Raw genomic sequence first — 23,567 nt, forward strand, 5'->3', positions numbered from 1 at the left:
CCCAGGTGATGGAGGAAGCCAAGCTTTCTGCCCACCCTGGCTGGCCCTGGCCTCCGCTCAAGGCTACAAAGTTTCAATTATAGAAGATCAATAAATCTCAGATACCTGCTTTCAGCCAGCCCTGGCCTCTGCTCAAGGAAGCACTGAAAAAAAAAAAAAGAAAGAAAGAAAAAAGGAGGGGCTGGGAGCTTGGGTCACCAGGGGTGTGGCCAGCCTACAAACAGCCATCAGCCCCTCACCCCTGCTGGCCAGGCACCCCAGTGGGGACCCCCACCCTGAAGGGGATGTGGCCAGCTTGAAAACAGCCCTCAGCCCCTCACCCAGGCTGGCCACACCCCCATGGCCCGATCCCTGTAAACGGGCAGTTGAACATCCCTTGAGGGGTCCCAGATTGGAGAGGGTGCAGGCTGGGCTGAGGAACACCCACCCCCCAACCCCGTGCATGAATTTCATGCACCAGGCCTCTAGTGACCTAATAATTGGTCAGCAAGTACATACTGTAGTGAAATAGAAAGATAATCTTCATTCTGACTACACTGACCTTCTGAGAGATTGTTAATTTCATATTGCACATATTTTGGGAGTTCATTTGACATATTAGATATTGACTTTATTGTAAGGAAAGGAAAGTTCCACCTTTAGTTTCTTTTATCTTCTTCAGAGTTCCTCCTGATATCAAAGCAATCTTATTTAGTACACGTATATGGTTTATTACAATAGTGAGACATTGCAGTCATGGGCAGAAATTTGTCATGTAATTTGATTCCTGCACTTCAGAACTTTAGACAATACTGTCTTGCTATCTATGGGTTCCTATCATATTTGGAGTAAATATTAAGTTTGGACTAGTTGTGGATAAATCTAATCCTAATCCTCTCCCAGGATTTTGTGACATTCTCTTCTATTAGAATTTCAAAAGGTATTGGAGTAAACAAAGGACAGGTTGGCCTTTGGTCACTGCTTTTTATGAACTAAGTAGCTGTGACTGAGTTATTTTAATCCTCAAGGCCTCAGTCTTCTCAGGTGGACAGTGGATAGGACTCTAATTTCTCCTACATGTGATTAATGCATAGTGCATGCAATAATGACAGTGCATGTAGGAATTCAGCCCAGTGTCCAACACAGGATACTGGTGCTACTTATTATTAAACACACAAGAAAAAATCAGACTGGCCTCTGCCCTATTTGGGGGGTTGGCACATATGAAAAAAAATGATTTAAAAAAAACATACCAATAAGTTATATTATTTGATTTTTATCTGAGGCTTTTATTTGTGAAATCAGTTTGATGATTTAGAATGTCAAGTCATCAGATTAGACCAGTGGTCGGCAAACTCATTAGTCAACAGAGCCAAATATCAACAGTACAACGATTGAAATTTCTTTTGAGAGCCAAAACCGACTTCGGCGCATGGGCCATGAAGTTTCATTCTCACTGTAAGTGCGCGCCCGCACGTGGTATTTTGTGGAAGAGCCACACTCAAGGGGCCAAAGAGCCGCATGTGGCTCGCCAGCCGCAGTTTGCTGACCACTGGATTAGACCGATTTTTTTAACTAAAGAGCTGATTCATGTGCCTAAGCAGTTTATCTACCTGTAGCAATCTGTGCAGGAAATTTAGCTTTTCAAAATTCTCAACAAAATGTTGCTCACTTTTGAAAGCATTGGTTTTTGTTGTTGTTGTTTTTTCTTTTGATTTACCAAGAAATAAACTAAAATATTTTTTCTCTATGCAAAATAATACAATTTCAGTATTTCAATACGACAGTGTCCTATGTAGTAGGTTATTAGATTATATTAAGAATAAGCTTTTTTAAAAAACAAAAACCATAAACTACTATGTATGTTGCTTTAGAGCAGTGTTAAGCAAAGTGGGACCCCCAGAGGAGCTTGGAAGCTAGTTAGAAATGCAAATTCTTGAGCCACGACCTAGATTCATTTCATCAGAAACTCTGAGGGTGGGGCCCAAGCGTGTTTGTGTTTTTAAAAGCCCTCCAGGTGATTCTGCTGAACACTGACATTGGAGAGTCACTGTTTTGACTTTGTGCCTCCATTCATGAAAATAAGAATAATTAATACTTGCTATGTATATTTTATAGTATTGCTGTGAACCTCAATATAGTTTCTTAAATATTTTAAAGTCCTTTGAAAATCTTAAAAATGTAAGATAATCTTTTTGGATTATTTGGAACTACAATGTATATTAACATGCCTTATTTAAACGAGGCATGCAGCCCGTCGGCCATGAGTTTCATATGTTTGCTTTAGTGTAATTGAGCCAGGAGAGTCTTTATTTTCAGTGTGTGTGTGTGTGTGTTTGTGTGTAAATTATCATTAGTGAGGAAGTCTGTAGCATATCCCTGTGAGTCCTGAAGTCACCAACATGTATGTTCCCTTCACTGTGTTCCTAGGGCCTGGTTACCGTAGAAGATGAGCAGGCATGGATGGCATCTTATAAATATGTAGGTGCTACCACTAATATCCACCCGTATTTGTCCACAATGATCAACTATGCACAGCCGGTAAAGTTTCAAGGTTTCCATGTGGCTGAAGGTAACACCAAAGGTTAAATGCTACTGCCTTTTTTGTCTGCTTCGCTGTTGTTACACGGTTGAGCTGTGCTCTGACTTGTTGCCATTTCCTTTTCTGGGTATGAGTCCTGTTCCACCTCACCTTATTTTTGTTTCCTTAATAAGTTACACAGTTATAACAGACCACATGTCCTTGGCATGTTTGACATTTGTGATGTCATTCCCTACTTCAGCCACAAGGTGGCTCTGAGGTACTGGACTTGTTAACACTCAAAGAGCATATCCTCTTGCATTAAATACATTTCATAAGACCTCTTTTCATCAAAAGCTCGTCTCCGAAAATATGTAAAGTATTTTACAATTTTTCCTAATTATTTCTGGGCTAAAGAAGCCATCATCATCATTATCATCATCATCCAATATACATATTTCATGGGTGGTTGTGTGTGGCAATTGTGTACATATAATTTGCTTAATGACTCCACATTTAATTCATCACACTTTTTTTTGAAGTCAGCTTTCTATCCATAGGATAGTAATGAAAATAGGAGCTACTGATATGATAATGGAATGTCTGCCTGCAAAGTCTCATGATTCAGGGTATAATTCTATTTATTGCTTGTCTTTCCTTCTTTGAGGGTTTCTGAGTGCATCTTTGCTTTTCTTTACAGAACGCAACATTCATTATAACATGTCTTCTTTTAACGAGTCAGTCGGTCTAGGCTACTTGAAGACACATGCGATTGAATTTGTGAAGTATCCTTATGGAATGAGTGGTTGGTGCACCTTTGGTTTGACAGGAATCTCTAAAGTAGATAAGTGGCTAATGCATAATTGTGGTTGTAGAGCTAATAAAATATTATGTGTGAAAGACCACAGCGGCTGTGAAAAGCTGCCCAGATGTGAATTGTTTTCTTAATCCACAAAGCAAACTGGTTTTTCTCCAAAGCATCATTTATAAATGTGAAATTTGCTCTCTGTTTGTTTGTCATTATTGGTCTAGAGAGACCTTGGTTGTTTTAGTTCTTTGTTGTTTATTTATTGCCGCTGGAATAAGCTTTTTTCCGTTTTCCTTAATAAGTTACACAGTTATAACAAAAGGCAAATGAGTCGCATTTACCCCAAGGGAGGCCGAGTGGATTCCAGTAATTACATGCCTCAGATTTTCTGGAATGCTGGCTGCCAGATGGTTTCACTGAACTATCAAACCCCAGGTAGGAGCTGATGTCCAGTGACCTCGAATTCCAGAAGAACCCTCTGACAGGATGGTGCCAACAGTTGCCATCACTTGGCTGTGGGCATTTTTTAAAGGAAGCAGACATATGGCAAAACAATGTGTTGAATTTATGTAATGGTGAGAAATTAAAAACTCAAAATAGAGCAATAAAACAATGACAGAAGATAAAATATTTTTATTTAAATGGAATTTCTTTTTGTAAATGTCATGATTACTCTGCTAAACATTTTCCCCTGTTCCAAAATATTTCTAATTTTTCTCTTGGACCAAATTTATCTTCATCTCCAGAAACAGAATTAAATGTGAAGAAATTAAGTATATTTGTACAGTAACTGGGACTCATTTTTCCTTTGGAAAGTACCTTCTCACTGTTAACAGACTCAGCAGCTATCAATAACACCATGGCACCTCACCATAAAAGTGCAGGATATTATGGGGTAGACTGCTAACATGGTGTGTAGATAGCTGCATGTTCTTAGAGGTATAATGCATAACTTATTCCTTCAATGTGTACTCAAAGGCAGGTTTCAAATATATGATTTACCTCTGCAGGAAAGAGAGGAGAGAACTTCTATAAATTCATAAACAAATTTTAATGTTTTTTGAGGTTTGCTTATGAGCCTAGGATCACAATTTTAAGGTTAGAAATAGAAAAGCAATGGGCTCTAGGTGCTTACCTAAAACAGATGAAAAATATATCACAAAACCTATTCACTTTTTTATGCTTAATTCCACAACATGGTCCTTAATATTGGTTAAATGAAACAAAACAATGCTTTCTCGTTCAGTTCTTTGCTATATGAGGGCACCTCCCATGTTTCCCAATTTGGGGCATGTTCGTTCTCCAATCTGCCTGCCACACTTTGGAATATCTCTTCACTGTGTTTTCTATTGTCTGGACTGATTGATGGTCCTTTGACTTCCATCCATTTGGCATGAATGTGACCTGACTCTATTTCCCACCCATTGGTAGAATCTCCTCAGTGACCGGAAGCTGGAGTCAAATTTCTATGCAGCATGCCCATCAGTCCTTGCTACACTACACCATGACCAGGTGCTAGGACAATCAGAGAGTGTTTCTAGCAGAGACAAAATAATCTTACTTCCTAAAAACAATGTTATATTCTCACTTATCAGAAGGTCCATTGTATGGATGAAATGATCCTAAGGCACTTTATTCAGTAGATCAGCTTATGCTTTATTCTGTAATGTTAGGTGTACCCACAACATTTTGAAGAAGGAAAAATTTCATCAGTTGACCCATTGCTTTTGCTGTTGAAAAGAAAGAATGAAGATTGTGTCTGCTTGCAGGAGAAAAACCATAAGCCATGCCCTGCCTGTGTAGACCCCGCTAGAATAATTCTCCTGAAGTCACTGATTTTTACACGATACTTACCTAGTTTATTTTTTAATGGAGTTTTATTTTTACACACAACCTACTGGGTATTTCCAGGGAAACCTTCCTCTAGGGTTATAAGGTACATCCTCTCCAACTATATCATGTTGGACATCTGTACTCAACTCTACCTGAGTTCATATAGTGAATCCAAATTTTAAAGCAATGCTAGCATGATCTTTATGAAAACACATTATATGTTTAATTTAAATGAAACACAAGGTCATTTCAACATAGGCATGAGAATTGTGTGTTTACACAGACACAGTAGTACCTTGTGGTATTAAAAAACTGTTCAGCCTAGGATCAGGATATGGTTTCCATTGTTGAAAATCACCCCATCAAGTTCTTCTTTGTCTGGGGAGATGAGATGCTAAATTATTTTTGTCTCTTGACAGATTTAGCGATGCAATTGAATCAGGGGAAATTTGAGTATAATGGATCGTGCGGGTGAGTAATGTTATTTAACATGTTGTCACCGTGTTCTGGCTCTCCATACCACAGCCATAATGAAACCATGTCATTTTTAATTAGGGACTGCTGAACTTAAGCTGGGTTTGAGGGATGGGGTGGAAACAAATGAAATCCCTGGATAGATTACATTTGCAAATATACATTCTTCATCTCCAGTTTTACAGGTGTGTTTTTTTTTTATTTAACCACAAGTTAGGCAGTTTGTCATACACACTCTTGAGTTTAACTTTCTCACTTTAAATTCCATAGTAGAAATTGATATAGTTAGGACAGACAGTGATCCCTGCTCATTTGGACATTAACTGGACATTAAAGGTGTGTATTTAGCCCTAGCCAGTTTGGCTCAGTGGATAGAGCGTCGGCCTGCAGACTGAACAGTCTCAGGTTTGATTCTGGTCAAGGGCACATTCCTGGGTTGTGGGCTTAATTTCCAGTAGGAGGCATGCAAGAGGCAGCTGATCAATGATTCTCTCTCATCATTGATGTTTCTCTCCCCTCTTTCCCTTCCTCTCTGAAATCAATAAAAAATATATATTTTTAAAAAGATGTGTATTTAGCTCTAGCTGGTTTGGCTCAGTGGATAGCGCACCTGCCTGCGGACTAAAGGGTCCCAGGTTTGATTCTGGTCAAGGGTACATGCCTGGGTTGCGGACTTGACCCCCAGTAGGGGGCATGCAGGAGGCAGCCAATCAGTGATTCTCATCACTGATGTTTCTATCTCTACCTTTCCCTTCCTCTCTGAAATCAATAAAAATATTTTTTAAAAGATGTGTATTTTACCTGGCAAAAATAGAGGAATAAATTGGATTTAATATATGATGACATAATGGGTGGCAAGTTGCATTTAATTCAGTTAGGAGAAAAGCTTTATCTTCTCTTCATTTGTTTGCATGTCTTATAAATAGCACTCTAAAATCAATGAAGCAAGTATAAAATAGGATATGTTAATTCCACTAAAATGGTGAAAGATTAAATGAAAATGTAAAGTTAAAATTCTACAGAGATGGAAAACACTGTGTGGCCATTATTTTCTCCATGCATCTCTCCCCAAGCAGCACTACCGCCAAATAACCCCAAACTGCTGCCCAGGGAGCTCTAAACTAACCCAGTAGAGTATCATCCCATCCTGTAATGGACTCTCAGAAACTTCTTGGCCTCTCTGGTTGAATATCTCTTCACTGTGTTTTCTATTGTCTGGACTGATTGACGGTCCTTTGACTTCCATCCATTTGGCGTGAATGTGACCTGACGAAAAACAACCAGTCAAGATGAAATGTTTCAGCAGCTGTGGGTTTAGCGTGCACACTGCCACCTCTTCTTCCTGCCATGCCGTTCTCTGCCCGGGTACCTCCACAGGGCGGATGGTCCCATTGCCGTTTTACCCTCCACTTTGGCCTGTGCCCGTCCGCCATGCAGACTGGTGCCAAATGCATTTCCTGTGTCAGAAAACATCAGGCAGGACCAGCTACATTATTTTCAGTAACTAATGCAAAGTGGAAACAAAGGGCTCCTTGTTCACAAATTATCAGGAACTCATTTACTAGTTCCAGTCGTTCTTAGTAGATTCCTTTGGTAGATTTTATATCCAAGATCTTGTCATCTGTGAAAAGACATAGTTTTACTGCTTTCCAATCTGGATACCTTTTATTTCATTTATCACCTAGTTACCCTGGCTAGAAATAGACAAAGAATTACATCTTTATTTTCACCCACCTGTAACTGAAATTTCAGATTTCCTTTTATTATTAACACAGGCAGCGACTCACGGTAATATCAGTGGCACCTGTGACTCTGTCACCAATTTAAATCACAGCTATTTTCTACCATTACTATTGTTACAGATCTTCAAATTATTTTTATGCCTAGCAGTACTTTGAAGTTATGGTAATTATCACACTTTCCATTACATCTCATAATTTAATACATTAGTTAAAACACAATAAAGTAGAATGTCACATATTTTCTATGTTTTGATAGCTCTAGCTTATTTAATTGGTTTTTCATTCCATTTTATTTTGTGCATGTAAGGGCAAGGATGTGGAGGGGTTCATGGCATAAACAAGTCCGAGAGAAAATGGTAGCAGCAGGAAGTCCTAGGTGTCCCTGGTCCTAGAATCTAAAGACCATGCCTTCTTCCCTGCTCCTCTTTAGGATTATCCAGGGTTATTCTCTTCATTCCTTAGCAATGTTCTCTAGATATGCCTAAAAGCATAGCTCCTAAGTTAGAGATGGGGGAAAAGAAGGATTTAGTGTCCTGAGGAGTTAGTGTTTTAGAGTTTGTAAATGCAACTGATAAAATAAATTCCTTCTGTGCTTGTGTCCCATCAGGTACCTTCTCAAACCCGATTTCATGAGACGGCCCGATCGAACATTTGATCCTTTCTCTGAAACTCCTGTTGACGGGGTGATAGCAGCCACTTGCTCAGTGCAGGTAAGGCCCCGGCTCTTCACAGAATAGTATAAATGTGTAGGTAGGTGGTCCTGGAAAAGTCTCAAGAAGTCACATTTGAAATGTTTAATGTCAATGGTCAAGATCCATGTATTGCTCTCAAATTTGAATTCAAATCCCCCCTTTTTTTCTTAAGAGATACATTTTTTCCACTAATAAAAGTATTAGCTATGTTTAGTGAAATTCAAGAGATTAAAAAGTACTTAATAGAGGATATGGAGCAACAGAAACTCTAATTCATTGTTGGTGGGAATGCAAAATGGAATCCACAACTTTGGAAGGCAGTTTGGTGATTTCTTACACAACTAAACATACTTTTTATCATGCGATCCAGCAGTCATGCTCCTTGGTAGTTACTCAATGAATTGAAAAATATGTCTATACAAAAACCTACACAGGGATGTTTGGAGCAGCTTTATTCATAATTGCCAAAATTTGGAAGCAACCAAGATATCCTTCAGTACGTGAATGAAAAAATAAACTGTGATACATCCAGACAATCGAATATTAGTGCTAAAAGGAAATGAGCTATTGAGTCATGAAAACACATGGAGGAAACAAATGCACATTACTAATGGAAGAAGCCAATCTGAAAAGGCTGCATACTGTACGATTTCAACTATAAGATGTCCTGAAAAAAAGCAAAACAGTGGTTGCCATGTGTTGAGGGGTTGTGGGGAGAGGAATAGGCAGAGCACAGAGGATTTTAAGGCCGTGAAACTATTCTATATGGTACTGCAATAGTGGAACACGTCATGTTACATTTGATCAAATCCATAGAATATACAACATCAAGAGTGAAAGTGTAATGTAAACTATGAACTTTAGGTGATAATGGTGTGTCAGTGTTTATTGATATAACAAATGTACCACTCTGATGAGAGATATCCATAATACAGGAGGTTGTGTGTGTCAGGACAGGAGATACATGCAAACTCTCTTTACTTTCTGCTCAATTTTGCTAAATTGAACATAAAATTGCTCTAAAAAAAATAGTGTTTATTAATGGAATTAATACCCATTGTATTATTCCATTTCTACAAATTTCTAGAAAACACAAACTAAGGTATAATGACAAAAAGTAAATCAGTAGTTTCCAGGGGGCAGAGCTGGAGGGAGGGATTGCTAAGGGGCACAAAGGAACCTTGGAGGGTGATGGAAATGTTTGTTGTCTTCATTGTGGTAATAGTTTCCCAGATGTGCTCATATGTCAAAACTGATTTCATGGTGCACTTTAAATATGTAGTTGATTGTATGTCAATTATACCTCAAAAAACGGTTTCAAAATTATTACATAGTGAGTAATATGAAAAAAAATGATAAATGGCTATAGTCATTTAGAAAGTAAATGGAAAATCACCTTTACATAGCTTTATAATAATAAACAGAATTTAATTCTGGTCTTTACAAATATATAACATGTAGCTGACTGGTGTCAATATCAATAAAGAATAACAGGCATTGCTTTTCTTTCTGTGTGTGTCTTTTCAAGACTTTTAAAAGAATTCAGTAAAAATACAGTATGGCAGCATTTTGTAGCTATGAAGTGATCTTAGGGCATTTTGAACCCATCACTTCCTTTCATAGGTGTGGGCACTTAGGTGAGATGAAGATACATGGACACTATTTCTTTGTATTATGTGATTTGTATATATATTTCCCTTGTTCTTTTTCTAGGCAGTTCTCCAGGGTAGTACCTCTGCCTAGAATAGTTTTTTGCATAGAGTAGTTGCTTAGTAATGTTTTAGTTTAATAAGGAGTGAAGCCATTCTTTCCATAGATAATTGAAATTTCTAAAGATTAACAGAGATTTTATTACTTCCTGACTATTCTTTGCTTCGGATGATTACACAGACTTTAATCCTCTCCCTTGTCCTATTGCTATAGGTCATATCAGGTCAGTTCTTATCAGATAAGAAAATTGGCACATATGTAGAAGTGGATATGTATGGGTTGCCCACTGACACTATACGTAAGGAATTCCGAACTCGCATGGTGATGAACAACGGACTCAATCCAGTTTACAATGAAGAATCATTCGTATTTCGGAAGGTAGGACGTTTTCAATGTGCCAGACTCACTCTGCTCCCTTGGGAGCCATGTTTTCATGCATAGACACAGCATGATAGAAGAAAAATTATTCAACCCAAAATATTTTTTTTTCCTTCTTATGGGTAAGCTCTATAGCTGTCATATGATTATTGTTTCTGTTTGTCCCTGTCCTTCTTTTGGCTCTTCTCTGCTTCTTGGAGGAGCCCACCTCCTATGTGGCAATGCCTAGGCCCCAGGTGTACAATCTGCTTAGAATGCATCCTTGCTTGTGGACACCATTGTACATGGGAGAGTTCTTCCCTGACCTAGCAGCAGCTGGTAACTTACACTGCTCCGTTAGCCAAGAGGGCAAGTAGTGTTTCACTATAATTAAGGCCAATAAATGTCTTCAAATGGGGCAGTTGGTATTGTCCTGTCTCCAGAAAGTGTGATACCTGTTGCTACCTGCAGGTCTGTGCTTCATGTGCTACTTTTTGTATTTTGGGTATTTTTTTCAATACTATAATTTGATCCTAAGAATAACCATAGCTATTCTGTCTTATGATTCAGTTTTTAACCTTGTAATTATTTTTCACTTTGTTCCTCTTTTGTCAATTGAAAACAAATTGAAAAATTAATTCATTAGCTTTGTTGTTTTTAAGAATGTCTCTTTCTCTCGCTTTTTCTGTTATCCTGACCGAAATGGTTTCTTGCTTCTTCTCTAGGCGCAGGTTTTCCAGGTGTTCCTGCTCCATTTGTGTGTCATGCAGCACAGATAATAGGTTTCTTGTCTTGAGGCATAGGGATTATTCACCTCAGAATGGACCATCTCATTTACAGAAAGCTGTTTAAGAGAGATTGATGTAGGGACAATGAAACAGGTTACTTGGGGATTTAGGTCCTCCCCGTGATGTGAATAACATTGTCATGCAAACCCCACACTGTCACCTGCTCTACTGCTGTCAGAGTGAGGGATAAATTGCATACTCGCCTGTGATCTTTCTCTCTTCCCTAGTTTTTTCAATTTGTTATAGCCAGGTCTGTTGTCCTTTGGGCCAGTGTTCTTTGTCATAATGAATAATCCTGATACATAGTTCTAGAAATTCAGAACTTTCACTGCAGAGGCTTTTTGTTTTCATGAGTAAGGAGATACCAAACTTGGTTTTTATATGTGATACTAGAGCCCTGGTGCACAGATTCGTGCACCAGTGGGGTCCTCGGCCTGGCCTGCGGGGATTGGACTGAAACCGGCTCTCCGACATCCCCTGAGGGGTCCTGGATTGCAAGAGGTCTCAGGCCAGGCCGAGGGACCCCACTGGTGCATGAATCTGTGCACCAGGCCTCTAGTAGGCATATAAGATCTTCGGTTAATCTCTTCCCACCTTACCCCCCTTGTCTCTGAGATTCATCAGTCTATTCCATGTTTCCATGCCTGTGGTTTCCACTCCTGCATTGAGCATCTGCCCCCTGGTGGTCAGTGCATGTCATAGCTACCGGCCAGTCGGCCAGTTGCTTAGGCTTTAATATACATAGATTACTGGCCCCAGAAAAAAATGCTAATTCTGGATACTGAAGTTAAATTGTCTATTATTGATATTAAGCACTTTGTTTCATTTTCTGTTGTTATTGTTTTTGTTCTTTGCAGTAATCTCACAGGTAATAAACCTCCATTTATCACCTGAGGAATAATAGAGTGACTGAAGTTGGCTGAATTTTAGCTTTTTGCCTTTTCATCTTATTAAAGTTGGAATTAAATTATCACCCCTAGGCAGAAATAGTCAATCAATATATCATCTAACTTTAGACATTGTACTCAAATCAGTCCAGATATCCTGGATTGCTCTTAGCTAATTAAAAGGCACTTCTGATAAACAGCCCAACAGTTGTGGCTCAGTGGTTGGGCATCAACCTATGAACCAGGAGGTCACGATTCAATTCCTGGTCAGGGCACATGCCCAGGTTGTGGGCTTGATCCCCAGTAGGGGGCATGCAAAAGGCTGCTGATCAATGACTCTCTGTAATCATTAATGTTTCCATCTCACTCTCCCTCTTCCTTCCTCTATGAAATCAATTAAAAAAATATATTTTTTAAAAAACATTGGATTTTCTTTTGTGATGTTGCTATTTTGTATCTGAATAGGGTTTCTGTTCTCTGAGCTCAGGTATTATGGCCATTTATTCAGTTTGGGAATGGCGAGAGTAGGTGTCTTGGTTCTATGTTAATGTTTGTAGCTGTCCCATCTTACTCTACTTAATATCCAAAAATATGTTAAAAATTGAGGAATGCAATAAAAAAGGGAGAATTCAAGTTTATATATAAATTATATTTTATACATGAACCTTTCCTTCAGAGACACTTCCTACATTCTTAAGATCAGGCAGAATTAGTAATCAGAAGCAGCCCAGGTAGCAGACAGACCACCAGATTAGACGTCAAGAGTCCCAATTGCCAGGCCCAATTGTTGCTGACTACCTCTGAGATTAAGGAAAGTCACTTATTTATCAGGGCCTCCTTTTGCTCATCCATTTCATGGTTAGGGATTGGGAAAGATGACAAGGATTGGGCTAGTGATCTTTCACATCCATTCCATCTAAAGTTTTCAATGAGATGATTTCCAAGAAGCCTGTCCCATTGCCTTTCTCATCGGCTTGGGCACTGTGGCTTATACAGCATTCTCTAGGAATGCAGATTGATCATTTTCAACCATAAAGGGGCCTTGAAGAGCAATGTGGATGTGACCCCCATTCCTAGAATCATGGTTCTTGGGAGCTGCTTTCCTAAACTCAGTGAAAAGTACCGTTCTTTTTTTTTTAAAAACAAAATAAATATTTTATTGATATTTTACAGAGAGGAAGGGAGAGGGATAGAGAGCTAGAAACATTGATGAGAGAGAAACATCGATCAGCTGCCTCCTGCACACCTCCCACTGGGGATGTGCCTGCAACCAAGGTACATGCCCCTGACCGGAATCGAACCCGGGACCCTTCAGTCCGCAGACCGGTGCTCTATCCACTGAGCCAAACAGGTTTCGGCAAAAGTACCGTTCTTTGTTTGCAGGTAATCCTCCCTGACCTGGCAGTCTTGAGGATAGCAGTGTACGATGACAACAACAGGCTCATCGGCCAGAGGATTCTCCCACTGGATGGCCTCCAAGCGGGCTATCGACACATTTCCCTTCGAAATGAGGGAAATAAACCATTATCACTGCCCACAATTTTCTGCAATATTGTGCTTAAAACATATGTGCCTGATGGATTTGGAGGTAAGTTAAACATTTGGGTTCAGAATATGATATCTATATCTATATATCTATATATCTATATATTTTTATCCATATATGTATATATCTACATCTATATCTATAACAATTAAAGTGTAATATGCTAATTAGACCAGAGGAAGTAGGGGCTGCGAGGGAAGCCCAGGTCCTGGGTGCCAGAGGGAAGCCGGTGCCAGCAGCCGGGGGAAGGAAGGCCTTCTCTTGCATGAGTTTCATGCATCGGGCCTCTAGTATGCATATATGTGTGGCCCCAGATTACAAGATTATAAAATATTTCACCAATGGCTTAAGAAAAATCTGTTCCTCCAGTGCCGCCAACCCTGGTAGCCTCAAAGAAACCAAGGAAAACTGGCAACCCCAGGGTTCATACTAAGAAGTGAAAGGGCAAGGTTAGATTCTTTTTAAGGTTCTTTCTTATTTTTAAATATAATTTCATGTTGTTTGTCAAATATGTTTTTGAAGGATATACTTTACACCATCATTCAAAGTGGGGGGGCCATAATATTGAAATACTGGTATCACTAAAAGATTTAAATTGAACTCAACTCTCAACATGCCTGGAGTTTCTTCCAAATCCACAGGAGAGTTCAATTTCCCAAAAAAAGATCTTAGTCCTCATTCCATGGAAGACCACCTTTGGTTTTCCTGAGGTGACCAAAGGGAGGAATCTAAAGCTGGACCAAGTCACAGGATTTTGTTTAAACATAAATATATTGACATTTTATAAACTACCACTAAGCCAAGAACATTAAACGAAAACAAAGATTTTCAGTATTCTCAGAGTCTGTTCAACCAAATGGACACAGTACAGCAGAGCAATTGCATCAAGTTAACCCACAGTTCAAATGCTGACTCCACTACTGGCCAGGTGACTTTGGGACAGTGACAGAACCTCTCAAACTTCTCATTTTCCCGCCTCTAAAGCAAACATACTAATACTACCTGCCTCATAGCATTCTTGTAGGATGCTCATCATGATGCTATTGCCAGAGCCAGGCTCAAAAATATGTGCATGCTTGTACGTGTGGCTGTAAGTACAGCTGTGGTTTTTATACTGGAACACATCAGAGTTTGATTTGGGAACTGGGGGTTATTTTGTTGTTTGATTGTAGTAATGCATGCTGCTCTGGAGGGCAGATTTTCTGCAACTAGTCCTTAACTTTAAAAACCTGATTGCTGGTTCAAAAAGCCACGATGATTTTTCAGTTCCAAAATCCAGAGTAAAGACTTCTTCCTTCCTCCTTCCCCTGTGTTTTATTTTAAAAAAAAAATTAAAAGAAGCCTATTAGAAGCGACAGCATGTAGTAAAAGATGTGAGAGACATAAAAGAAGCTGGTAGAGGGTGCTATGGGCCAGGTAAGTGGATTAGAAAGCTATTATAACTAACCAGAAAATGGACTATGTAAGCAGCCCTTAAAAATAATGTAGCTTATCTTGCCTGGTGTGGCTCAGTTAGTTGAGCATCATCCATGCACTGAAAGGTCGCTGGTTCGATTCCAGTCCTGGCACATGCCCAGATTGTGGGTTAGACCCCTGGTCAGGGTGAATGCAAGAGGCAACCGATCGATGTCTCTCTCTCTCTCTCTCTCTCTCTCTCTCTCTCTCTCTCTCTCTCTCTCTTCCTCTCTAAAAATCAATAACAGCATATTTTTAAAAATAGCAACAATGTAGTATTTATATATTGCTGATATGGAAGTATTTCTAAGATATGTCAAGTTTAAAAATAAAAAAAATATGTGGAGAAAACTATAAATCCATATGGAGTTCTGAAAAAAAATAAGGATACAAGAAATGGGTAATGGTAATTACCCACTGAGTATAGAATTGACAGGAGAGGAGATTTTTACTTTTCATATTATATATTTGAATATTTAAAATATATCATTTTTATTATATTATTAAAATAACATATTTTCCATTATAAAAAGGAAAAGAAAAATTTTAACTGAGAAAAATTATCTTATGAATGCAATTAGGAAAGAGATTCTGCTAGGGAGAAATTGATAAACATAATTTTTTAAAAGTGTAAATTATGTACTGTTTTAAGGTAACAAGAATAATCATTCCTTCTATGGTATTAGCAAATTATGCAAAATTATATGAAATTCTATTGGAACTCTTCAAATGGTGTTATATAAAAGATGTAATTTTACTGTATTGCTGAATCAACACTGGAGAAATATTTCAGTTTATCTACCATGGGACAAAATTGGCTTTAAATATGCATTAGTGTTCTCTATCTAAAAATCAGCTTAGTGCCAGTAGCATCTACTATGCTTCAAGTACTTTTGACATTCAGCATCTCACTGAATTCTCACCGTATCCTGCAGGGTGGGTAGTATCAGTTTTAATTTACAGATTAAGAAACAAAATCTGGGGACATTAATTTACTTGCTCAAGGTCACACAAGTACATAGTCAGGAACCTAAGGCAATGTACTGCCTGCTGTATTTGGGGAGAACCAAAGGGAAAATCATCTGGCTTTACTTATTTCTTGCTTTCAGCAACTAGCTCTGCTTTATGAACTTGTCTCATGTCCTAGGAAAAGGAACTTAGAGGGCACAATGTGAGTCCAGGATTCTGAATAGTGTGTTAGCTGCATTTTCTTGGATGTTTTTAGTAAAACAGAATTAACAGCTCAGTATTCTATTTATTCCCCAGATATTGTGGATGCTTTATCAGATCCAAAGAAGTTTCTTTCAATTACGGAAAAAAGAGCAGACCAAATGAGAGCTATGGGCATTGAAACTGTAAGTAGCAATAGTCAATTAAAGATAGCCAAGTGGGGAAGTTTAGTTGTCCAACAGTGATTAAAAGAGCAAGACAAAGTGATAAATTACTATAACAAGTTCAAAGAAGGTTTTTGAAATTGAATTTATCAATTCACCAAAATAGTTTCAAGGGTCAGTGAGAGGGTAGCATATTTAATAAAATGTGACCACCATCTCAAAATCCCACTTCTTCAACATGGCTTAACTCACATCTGGGGACCCTTTCCCTATTAGAAACAAAATTGGAAAAAAAAATCCATTGTTTAAAATATAGGATGCTTTGCCCTGCTGATGTGGCTCAGTGATTATGGGTTGACCCATGAACCAGGAAGTCACAGTTCAATTCCCAGTCAGGACACATCCCCTGGTTGCAGGTTCTATCCCCAGTAGGGGGTGTGCAGGAGGCAGTCGATCAGTTATTTTCTCTCATCATTGATGTTTCTATTACTCTATTTCTCTCTCTTCCTCTCTGAAATCAATAAACACACACACACACACACACACACACACACACAGAATGCTTTTGTGATACATTGAAATACCAACCAAGCCAACTCAGTAGATTAATGAAAGTGACATGGATTATTTTGTTATTTTTTAACAGTGTTATATCCAACCTTTTTCTATTACAGTGCACAAATGTGTTGTTTGTTTCTTTGATTTTAAGGCTCCCTTTATCACACTCAGTTTAGAGTGGAAGCGACAATCTCTCCAGAGCTAGCAAAAGAGAAGGTATACCCTGCTTGTAAAGGAACTGGATCTTCTTTTCTCGGCTTCTTCCTTTGCCTCAAGCCTGAGGAAACCATATAATGTTTCCTCCTGCCAGGCAAAGACCCATCTATGAGACAGTTGCAGGGGAGAAGTTAAGTGGCACAGACTGGACTCAGTAAAATAGAGAATGTGCAAGGCAGTTGAACTTGAGCTGGCATGCACTTGGGATAATATAAACATTTCTGTTCCAGAGTGACATAGCTGATGTGCCCAGTGACACTTCTAAGAACGACAAGAAAGGAAAGGCCAACACTGCCAAAACAAATGTGACCCCACAGAGCAGCTCTGAGCTCAGACCAACCACCACGGCCGCCCTGGGGTCTGGCATGGAAGCCAAGAAAGGTAAAGGAATGTTGTTTGGGGTCCTTATCTGTTATGGCAATTTTAGACTCTTTTTAAAAAGTATTTTATAAGGGTATTTAGAATTGTTAATTTTGTCAATTTTCATTGCCCCATGAAACTTAAGAGCAGAATGTTTTCTTGTGGATTGGGCAAACTGCTTAATTTCTCTGATTGTTTAATAGAGAGTCAACATTTGTGTTTCATCTGCTAGATCCCCTGCACCTTAGTTACACTGAGTACAATATCCATAGTTATAGAAGATGTTTAATTCAGTGTCCTTTTAGGGATGCACTTTCACACACCAAATTTCATGAACGCTTCCCCACTCTCTTCTGGATACCCCACAATAGACACTTACCTGGACAGCCAGTAGGTTCATGAACCAACAGAATCATGATTGTTCAGACACTTCTAAATATCAAAAACTTCAAAAAAATAAAATGAATTCCTTACTGACAATTTCTTCCCACCTGGAGATATTTAGCATCCATAACTATTTATTTTTAAAATCATCAGGTGGGCATCTGAAGGCCAATTCTTTGTGCTTACCTGTGGATGAAACAAAAGATCATAAGAGGTGTCATCCAAAAAGAACTATGTAACCCATGTGCTAAAATTCAGCTGGTATATGGAAAAACAATTGGCTGGTTGACTTCCATTCTTAGTGGCCAGGCATCCATTCTGATTGGATGGTGCCCGTTCCATACTGTTAATTAAGTACTTTAAATGTCTTCATTGATCATGAATCATTGACTTAATCAGTCTTCTTACTTTAATTAGAATTTCTCTTTTTCCTAATGATTTTTTACTCAGTACATATATTTCCCAGTTATATGGGAATTCACTGTCCTTGATATAAGGAAATCAAATTGCTTGTACACTTAATTCACATAGTGCTGCAGTTTAAGGGAAGAAACTACAGGCTTTCCCAAACCAAAAAAAACGTAGTAATTTAGCAGGAAACTAAGTGTGCGTTGAGCTTTATAAAACAAATTAGAAAATGACACTGCACAAAAGTAGCCCAAATTGTATGTTGCCTGCAGCTGTTTTCCTGTTCCTCCCTGGAAAAAACCTGGAGTAAGGTAATGATAATGCCTTGGGCACTCCCTACCAGCACTGGTCATTATTACCGTCAGCCACTCAGCCAGAGATAGACTTGGAAAATGGGAGAGTTTTTGTTTAATGAAAACTCTTATATTACACCCAGAGTAAAAGGACATTTGTAATTATAGTGAGTTAAATGGCCTGAAAAATAGTGCAGTGGAACCAGCTTACAGAGGACAGAAGTACGCCTAGTTCTAGAAGGGAACATGCTTGCATTTGGAACTGCCTCAACCCTGATTCCCAAAAAGGCTTCATTTGAAGGAGCCAAGTGGCTCTCACTTTCAGTCTAGTCTCCTTGACAGTCGTCCTAAGAGGGAGGATGACTGATTCATTTTGGCCTTTTATTCAGGAGACTTGGAAGCCAACTCTAAGTGACATTACTAGGTTTTACAAGAAATACCTCTACACCTTCAGAGACCTCAGATAAGGTAGGGCAGACTTCTGCACAGGCTGCAGTCAATGATAGCTGAACCCTCAGAAACAGAAGGGGAGAGGGAATCCCTTCCAGCAAGTGTCCCACAGAATACTTACAGATGAGATCCCAAGTGAGCTAGGCCTTGTAACCTAACTATGACGTAAATATGAATAGATGGTGGAGAAGCCAAAAGAAGGCAGCCTAGAAAGAAGCAACATAGAAAGCAACCTAGATGTGTAGGAAAAGGGGACAGAGGGATGCTGATAGGTACTTGTGAGTAGTTCAACGTTCCTGGTGTGGAAAGGGTTCTGGGACCACCCTGGAAAGGCAATTGGGAATGACAATCAAAGGAGTATTTTAAGAAGACTAATACAGTCTTGGCAGAAGAAGTCAGCGAAAGGGGGAGATAGATGCTAAGGGCCAGTTAAGAATTATGGTGTGCATGCTGCTATTATAACACTATTCACATTATATATTTATATTATATTTATATAACATGATCACAAACAGAGAAATGAGTGATTACAGGCAAGACAACACCTTCCCTTCATCAGTGAATCCCAGGAACCATGCCCAGTAACAATCAAGCAGTATCTTTTCTTAGCAAGTAAATGACTGATCAATGAATGACCCATCAAGTGTCAAGGAGAGCCTGGATTAAGCTTGAAGTAGTTAGGGAGAAAGAGAGAAAGAAAAAGAAAAAGAAAGAAAGAGAGAAAGAAAGAAGGAAGGAAGGAAGGAAGGAAGGAAGGAAGGAAGGAAGGAAGGAAGGAAGGAAGGAAGGAAGGAAGGAAAGAATAGATATAAGTTGGTAGGATGAGACTCAGTGAGAACTCAGAGACTTTAAGGACAGGTCACAGATAGATGGTGCCACTGAGAGAATTAGAGAGGTCAAAAGGAACTGCTTTTGGTAAGTTGATTGGATGTCATTGAGTTCAAGTTGTTGATGATACACCTGTGCAGAAACATGGACATCAGAGTAATGGCAGGACAAAAGGAGGGAGAGGGAGAAGGAGAAGGAGAGGGGGAGGGGGAGGGGGAGGGGGAAGGGAAAGGAGAGAGAGAAAGAGAGAGAGAGAGAGAGAGAGAGCGAGAGAGAGAGAGAGAGAGAGAATATGAGAATGCTTGGGAATGAGTGGAAAAAGCAGAGATCTATGTTATAGGAAGAATGAGTTTTGAGAAGGTATTGTAGATTGTCCAGGGAACTGAAGACTGCAAAATTAATGTTGAATAACACATGCTTTGATGATGAAGGTGAAAACCAGGTTAGAAAAAAATTCGACAATTAAGGTATGAAATGATTGTCATGGAGGACAGTAGCATGCTGGTAGGAACCAATGAAAAGAAAGAGAAGGAAAATGCAAGGAGGGGTATATATTGAAACAAAGCTTGAGGAAGAGCTGGAGCAAGAGATAAGGAGAGATTCTGCTTTATAAGGAGTGAACAGAGATGTTCTGTCTGAGCCAAGAAGAAGGATGAGTGAAAAGGAGTTTCAGGGTGGAAAGGAAGAACTCTGACAGAAGCTATGTCAGTTAGCATGTGCCGCACAACACGTGACCTCAAGTTCTCCTGGATGAAAACAACCACCATTTACTGAGGTCATGTTTCATTGAATTGGTTGGTCTGAGCTGGTTTGGCTCATCTCTGTGTGTCTTGCTCATGCATCTGTGGTTGGCTGGTGGCTTGGACTAAAGGCTAAATATGGGGTGGCCTCTCACATGTCTTTCAGCTGGCAAGTTGTCTCATATCATCCAGTAGCCTAAACAGGCTTGTCATAGGGTGCTCCCAGAGTGTCAAGAGCAGTTATTTTCCAGCTTCTGCTAGAGTGCTATTGGACAAAGCAAGTCACAAGGTTAACCCATATTCACGGGATAGGGAAATAGACTCCACCTCTTGATGAGAGGGGGGAAATTGTGGCCATTTTTGCAGTGTAGCAGAGATTGATCCCATCTGATCTAAGAAGTTGGATAAGTGGCCCTCTGCTGAGAAAGATGGAGGCAGAACTGAAGAATAAGATTATAGAAACATTTTGGAATAGGCACTGACTGGAATAGAACAATCCACAAAAAATGAGATCTGCCACAGAGCACACAGGCCCCAGGTGAGGATGGTTGGCATGAATTAAGCCAGTGTAGCTTAATCTCATTACTTTTTCAGTAATGCCCACAGGATCAGCAATGGAGGTGGGTAAAGAAGAGTTTAGGGAAACCCAAGCTTGAGATTGTCATAACCTGTATGGTATGGTACCAAAGAGATTGGAGAGTCTAAGGGATAGGAGCTGCATCCTCAAAAGTTCCATCAGACATGCTGCCTTAGATGGAACTGTGCATATACGAATTCCTGTTCTGCAGAGTGTGTTACATCCCAACAATCACTTATAGGAACTAAGATTTTTATAGGTTATTTGTATCTTTCTAAAAAAAAAATGAAAAACCAGGTGATAGAGGTTTGTGTTTTCATAGGTTCCTGTTAATTAAGGTTTAGTTGAATAAAAAAACTTGTTTCATCATATTGGGTCAAACTCTGAAGACTTGTTAGACCTCAATTCTGTATGTTTATTTTACAGCAAAAGAAGAGACCCAAAGATAGGGCGGTTCTAGCCTTCCAAGATTCACTCCTCTGCCCTCTGCTGCCTCTCACTATCCACAATAAAGCAGGGAATTAGTTTGAGACCTCAGACTTAAGAGATAGGAGAGCAACCTCATATTCCCTTGACACCCATATCATAAAATGTTACAGATCACAGACTGATTTCTCTCAGCCATGATTCTCCTTTTCCAGTCTTACCACCCTCACACTGGATGTGCACATCTTATTAAAATGAATAAAACTAAAAACAAGAGCCTAGAACAGGGGTGGGCAAACTTTTTGACTCGAGGGCCACAATGGGTTCTTAAACTGGACCAGAGGGAACAAAAGCATGGATGGAGTGTTTGTGTGAACTAATATAAATTCAAAGTAAAGGAGCAGAGGGGAGAGCAAGAGAACCCTCCGCTCTTTCGGCTCCGCGGGCCGGATAGAAGAGCCGAACGGGCAGGATCCGGCCCGCGGCCGTAGTTTGCCCATGGCTGGAACGTGATGCCTATCTTTCTTGAATATCTCACTCAGTGTCTTTGGGATTTTAAATCAATTATGCTACAGGGTGCACATTCATTTTGTTTGCCTATGATGAAAATTGGAAGCCAAATGGAACATGTTGGGAGATTCTTCTACAACTTTGGTTGCTGTGACGACCTGGCCTAGCATCACTCAGATAGTAGAATGACTTAGTATATTATTCCAGGTCCTCCAGACAGCATCCTGGTATACAATGGTTTGATTTCATTATTTCCTGGATTTTAAAGGCTTTGCTGTACTCAATAGCATTTTGCTTACATGCTAAAATTAAATATAAAAAAAAAGAAGCAGAAATAAATATTTTGGTCTTTGATGAGGATGAAGATGGGATAGAGTTGAGAAGTAATTAACTGATATGGTATGCCTTGAAATGCAAAGATAAACGTAACTGTAATAGATGCCATTGGGCCTGGTCAGATTTCCTGCATGGGGCCGACACCTCTTCCACTCCGCTGCTGGGAGTATTGGCTGATAGCAGATCATAGCTGCATGTTTCTCCCTGGAGAGTTGTCCTCAGACCATGGGAGTTTTGCCTGGAAATGTCTGGAAGGTTTTGTAAGTGCTCTGAAGGCCTTTTCTGATGAAAATGGAGTTGCAAAAGCCCAGTTTCCTTACCTGAAGGGAGAAGAAGGCTGGAGGGCCATTTATGCTCAGCAGCTCCCTGTAGGATCAGGCTGGAAACACCCCCTGGCTTCTTCCTCTGTCCTGCCCTGCCTCTCTCTAGGGCTTCTCCCAAGAGCCTTTCCACAATAAATCATGCCCACTCAAATCCCAGTCCCAGGCTCTGATCCTGGAAACCCGACCTAAGACTATAAGCATTTCAGTTGTGTCTAGTTAATTGCTTTGTAATAAGAAATTCAGATGTTTATATTCATAACATTACGTGTAAAGCGTTTCTTTTAGATGATATTTTAAAACTGAATTTTCTATTATCAGATGTTTATATTCATAACATTACGTGTAAAGCGTTTCTTTTAGATGATATTTTAAAACTGAATTTTCTATTATCAGTTATTCTCTCTAACTTTTAATATACACAGTGTCTAATCTTTTTTTTTTAAGGTATTGAACTTATCCCTCAAGTGAGGATAGAAGATTTAAAGCAGATGAAGGTAAAATTGCTTGATCATTTCAAGGACTCTTACATTATGCATATTGGTGAAACCAGTATATCTTTGTTTCTCACCAAGTGTAATTATTGTGGCTACAGAAAACTACTTTGGACCCTCTTTATTTCTGTCACAGGCTTACTTGAAGCATTTAAAGAAACAGCAGAAGGAGCTGAATTCTTTAAAGAAGAAGCATGCAAAGGTACAGTTTGTGTGTACATACATATTTTGTGGTAGTTTTGTTTGCCTGTTTGGGTTTTTTCTGTTAGCTCTCTGATGAAACCCTAAAGCTACTTTTCTGTGTTATGGAACAATGAATTCCCCACATTCAAGAACACTGCTTAGAAACTACCACCAATCAACTGGACAGCAATATGTGCATTTTAACTGGTCGGAAATGAAATTAAAACATAGAATTCCTTTGGGATCCGTTGTCACTGATTTGGAACCTATCTTTCTGACAGTTATTTCAAAGGCATCACAGAGCTTCACCCATTTAAAAATAGTTTCATAAAATGACTTTATCTAAACTAGTGGGCCA

General features: G+C 39.3%; 1 protein-coding gene across 15 annotated transcripts in view; it reads left to right on the forward strand.

Annotated features, from left to right (window-relative positions):
* Positions 1 to 23,567, forward strand: part of PLCB4 (phospholipase C beta 4) — a 400,050-nt gene that overhangs the window by 349,003 nt on the left and 27,480 nt on the right. For all 15 annotated transcript variants that reach the window (XM_080683992.1, XM_080683985.1, XM_080683990.1 and 12 more), the window contains 11 exons: positions 2,410 to 2,551; positions 3,201 to 3,285; positions 3,619 to 3,743; positions 5,561 to 5,612; positions 7,965 to 8,067; positions 9,973 to 10,137; positions 13,175 to 13,379; positions 16,059 to 16,147; positions 17,131 to 17,281; positions 22,980 to 23,029; positions 23,163 to 23,228. In XM_080683992.1, the coding sequence (XP_080540118.1) occupies positions 2,410 to 2,551; positions 3,201 to 3,285; positions 3,619 to 3,743; positions 5,561 to 5,612; positions 7,965 to 8,067; positions 9,973 to 10,137; positions 13,175 to 13,379; positions 16,059 to 16,147; positions 17,131 to 17,281; positions 22,980 to 23,029; positions 23,163 to 23,228 (1,233 nt within the window). The remainder of the gene's footprint in view (positions 1 to 2,409; positions 2,552 to 3,200; positions 3,286 to 3,618; positions 3,744 to 5,560; positions 5,613 to 7,964; positions 8,068 to 9,972; positions 10,138 to 13,174; positions 13,380 to 16,058; positions 16,148 to 17,130; positions 17,282 to 22,979; positions 23,030 to 23,162; positions 23,229 to 23,567) is intronic.

Source organism: Plecotus auritus, assembly GCF_963455305.1.
Source record: "Plecotus auritus genome assembly, chromosome: 8".
In the NCBI taxonomy this organism is placed as follows: domain Eukaryota; kingdom Metazoa; phylum Chordata; class Mammalia; order Chiroptera; family Vespertilionidae; genus Plecotus; species Plecotus auritus.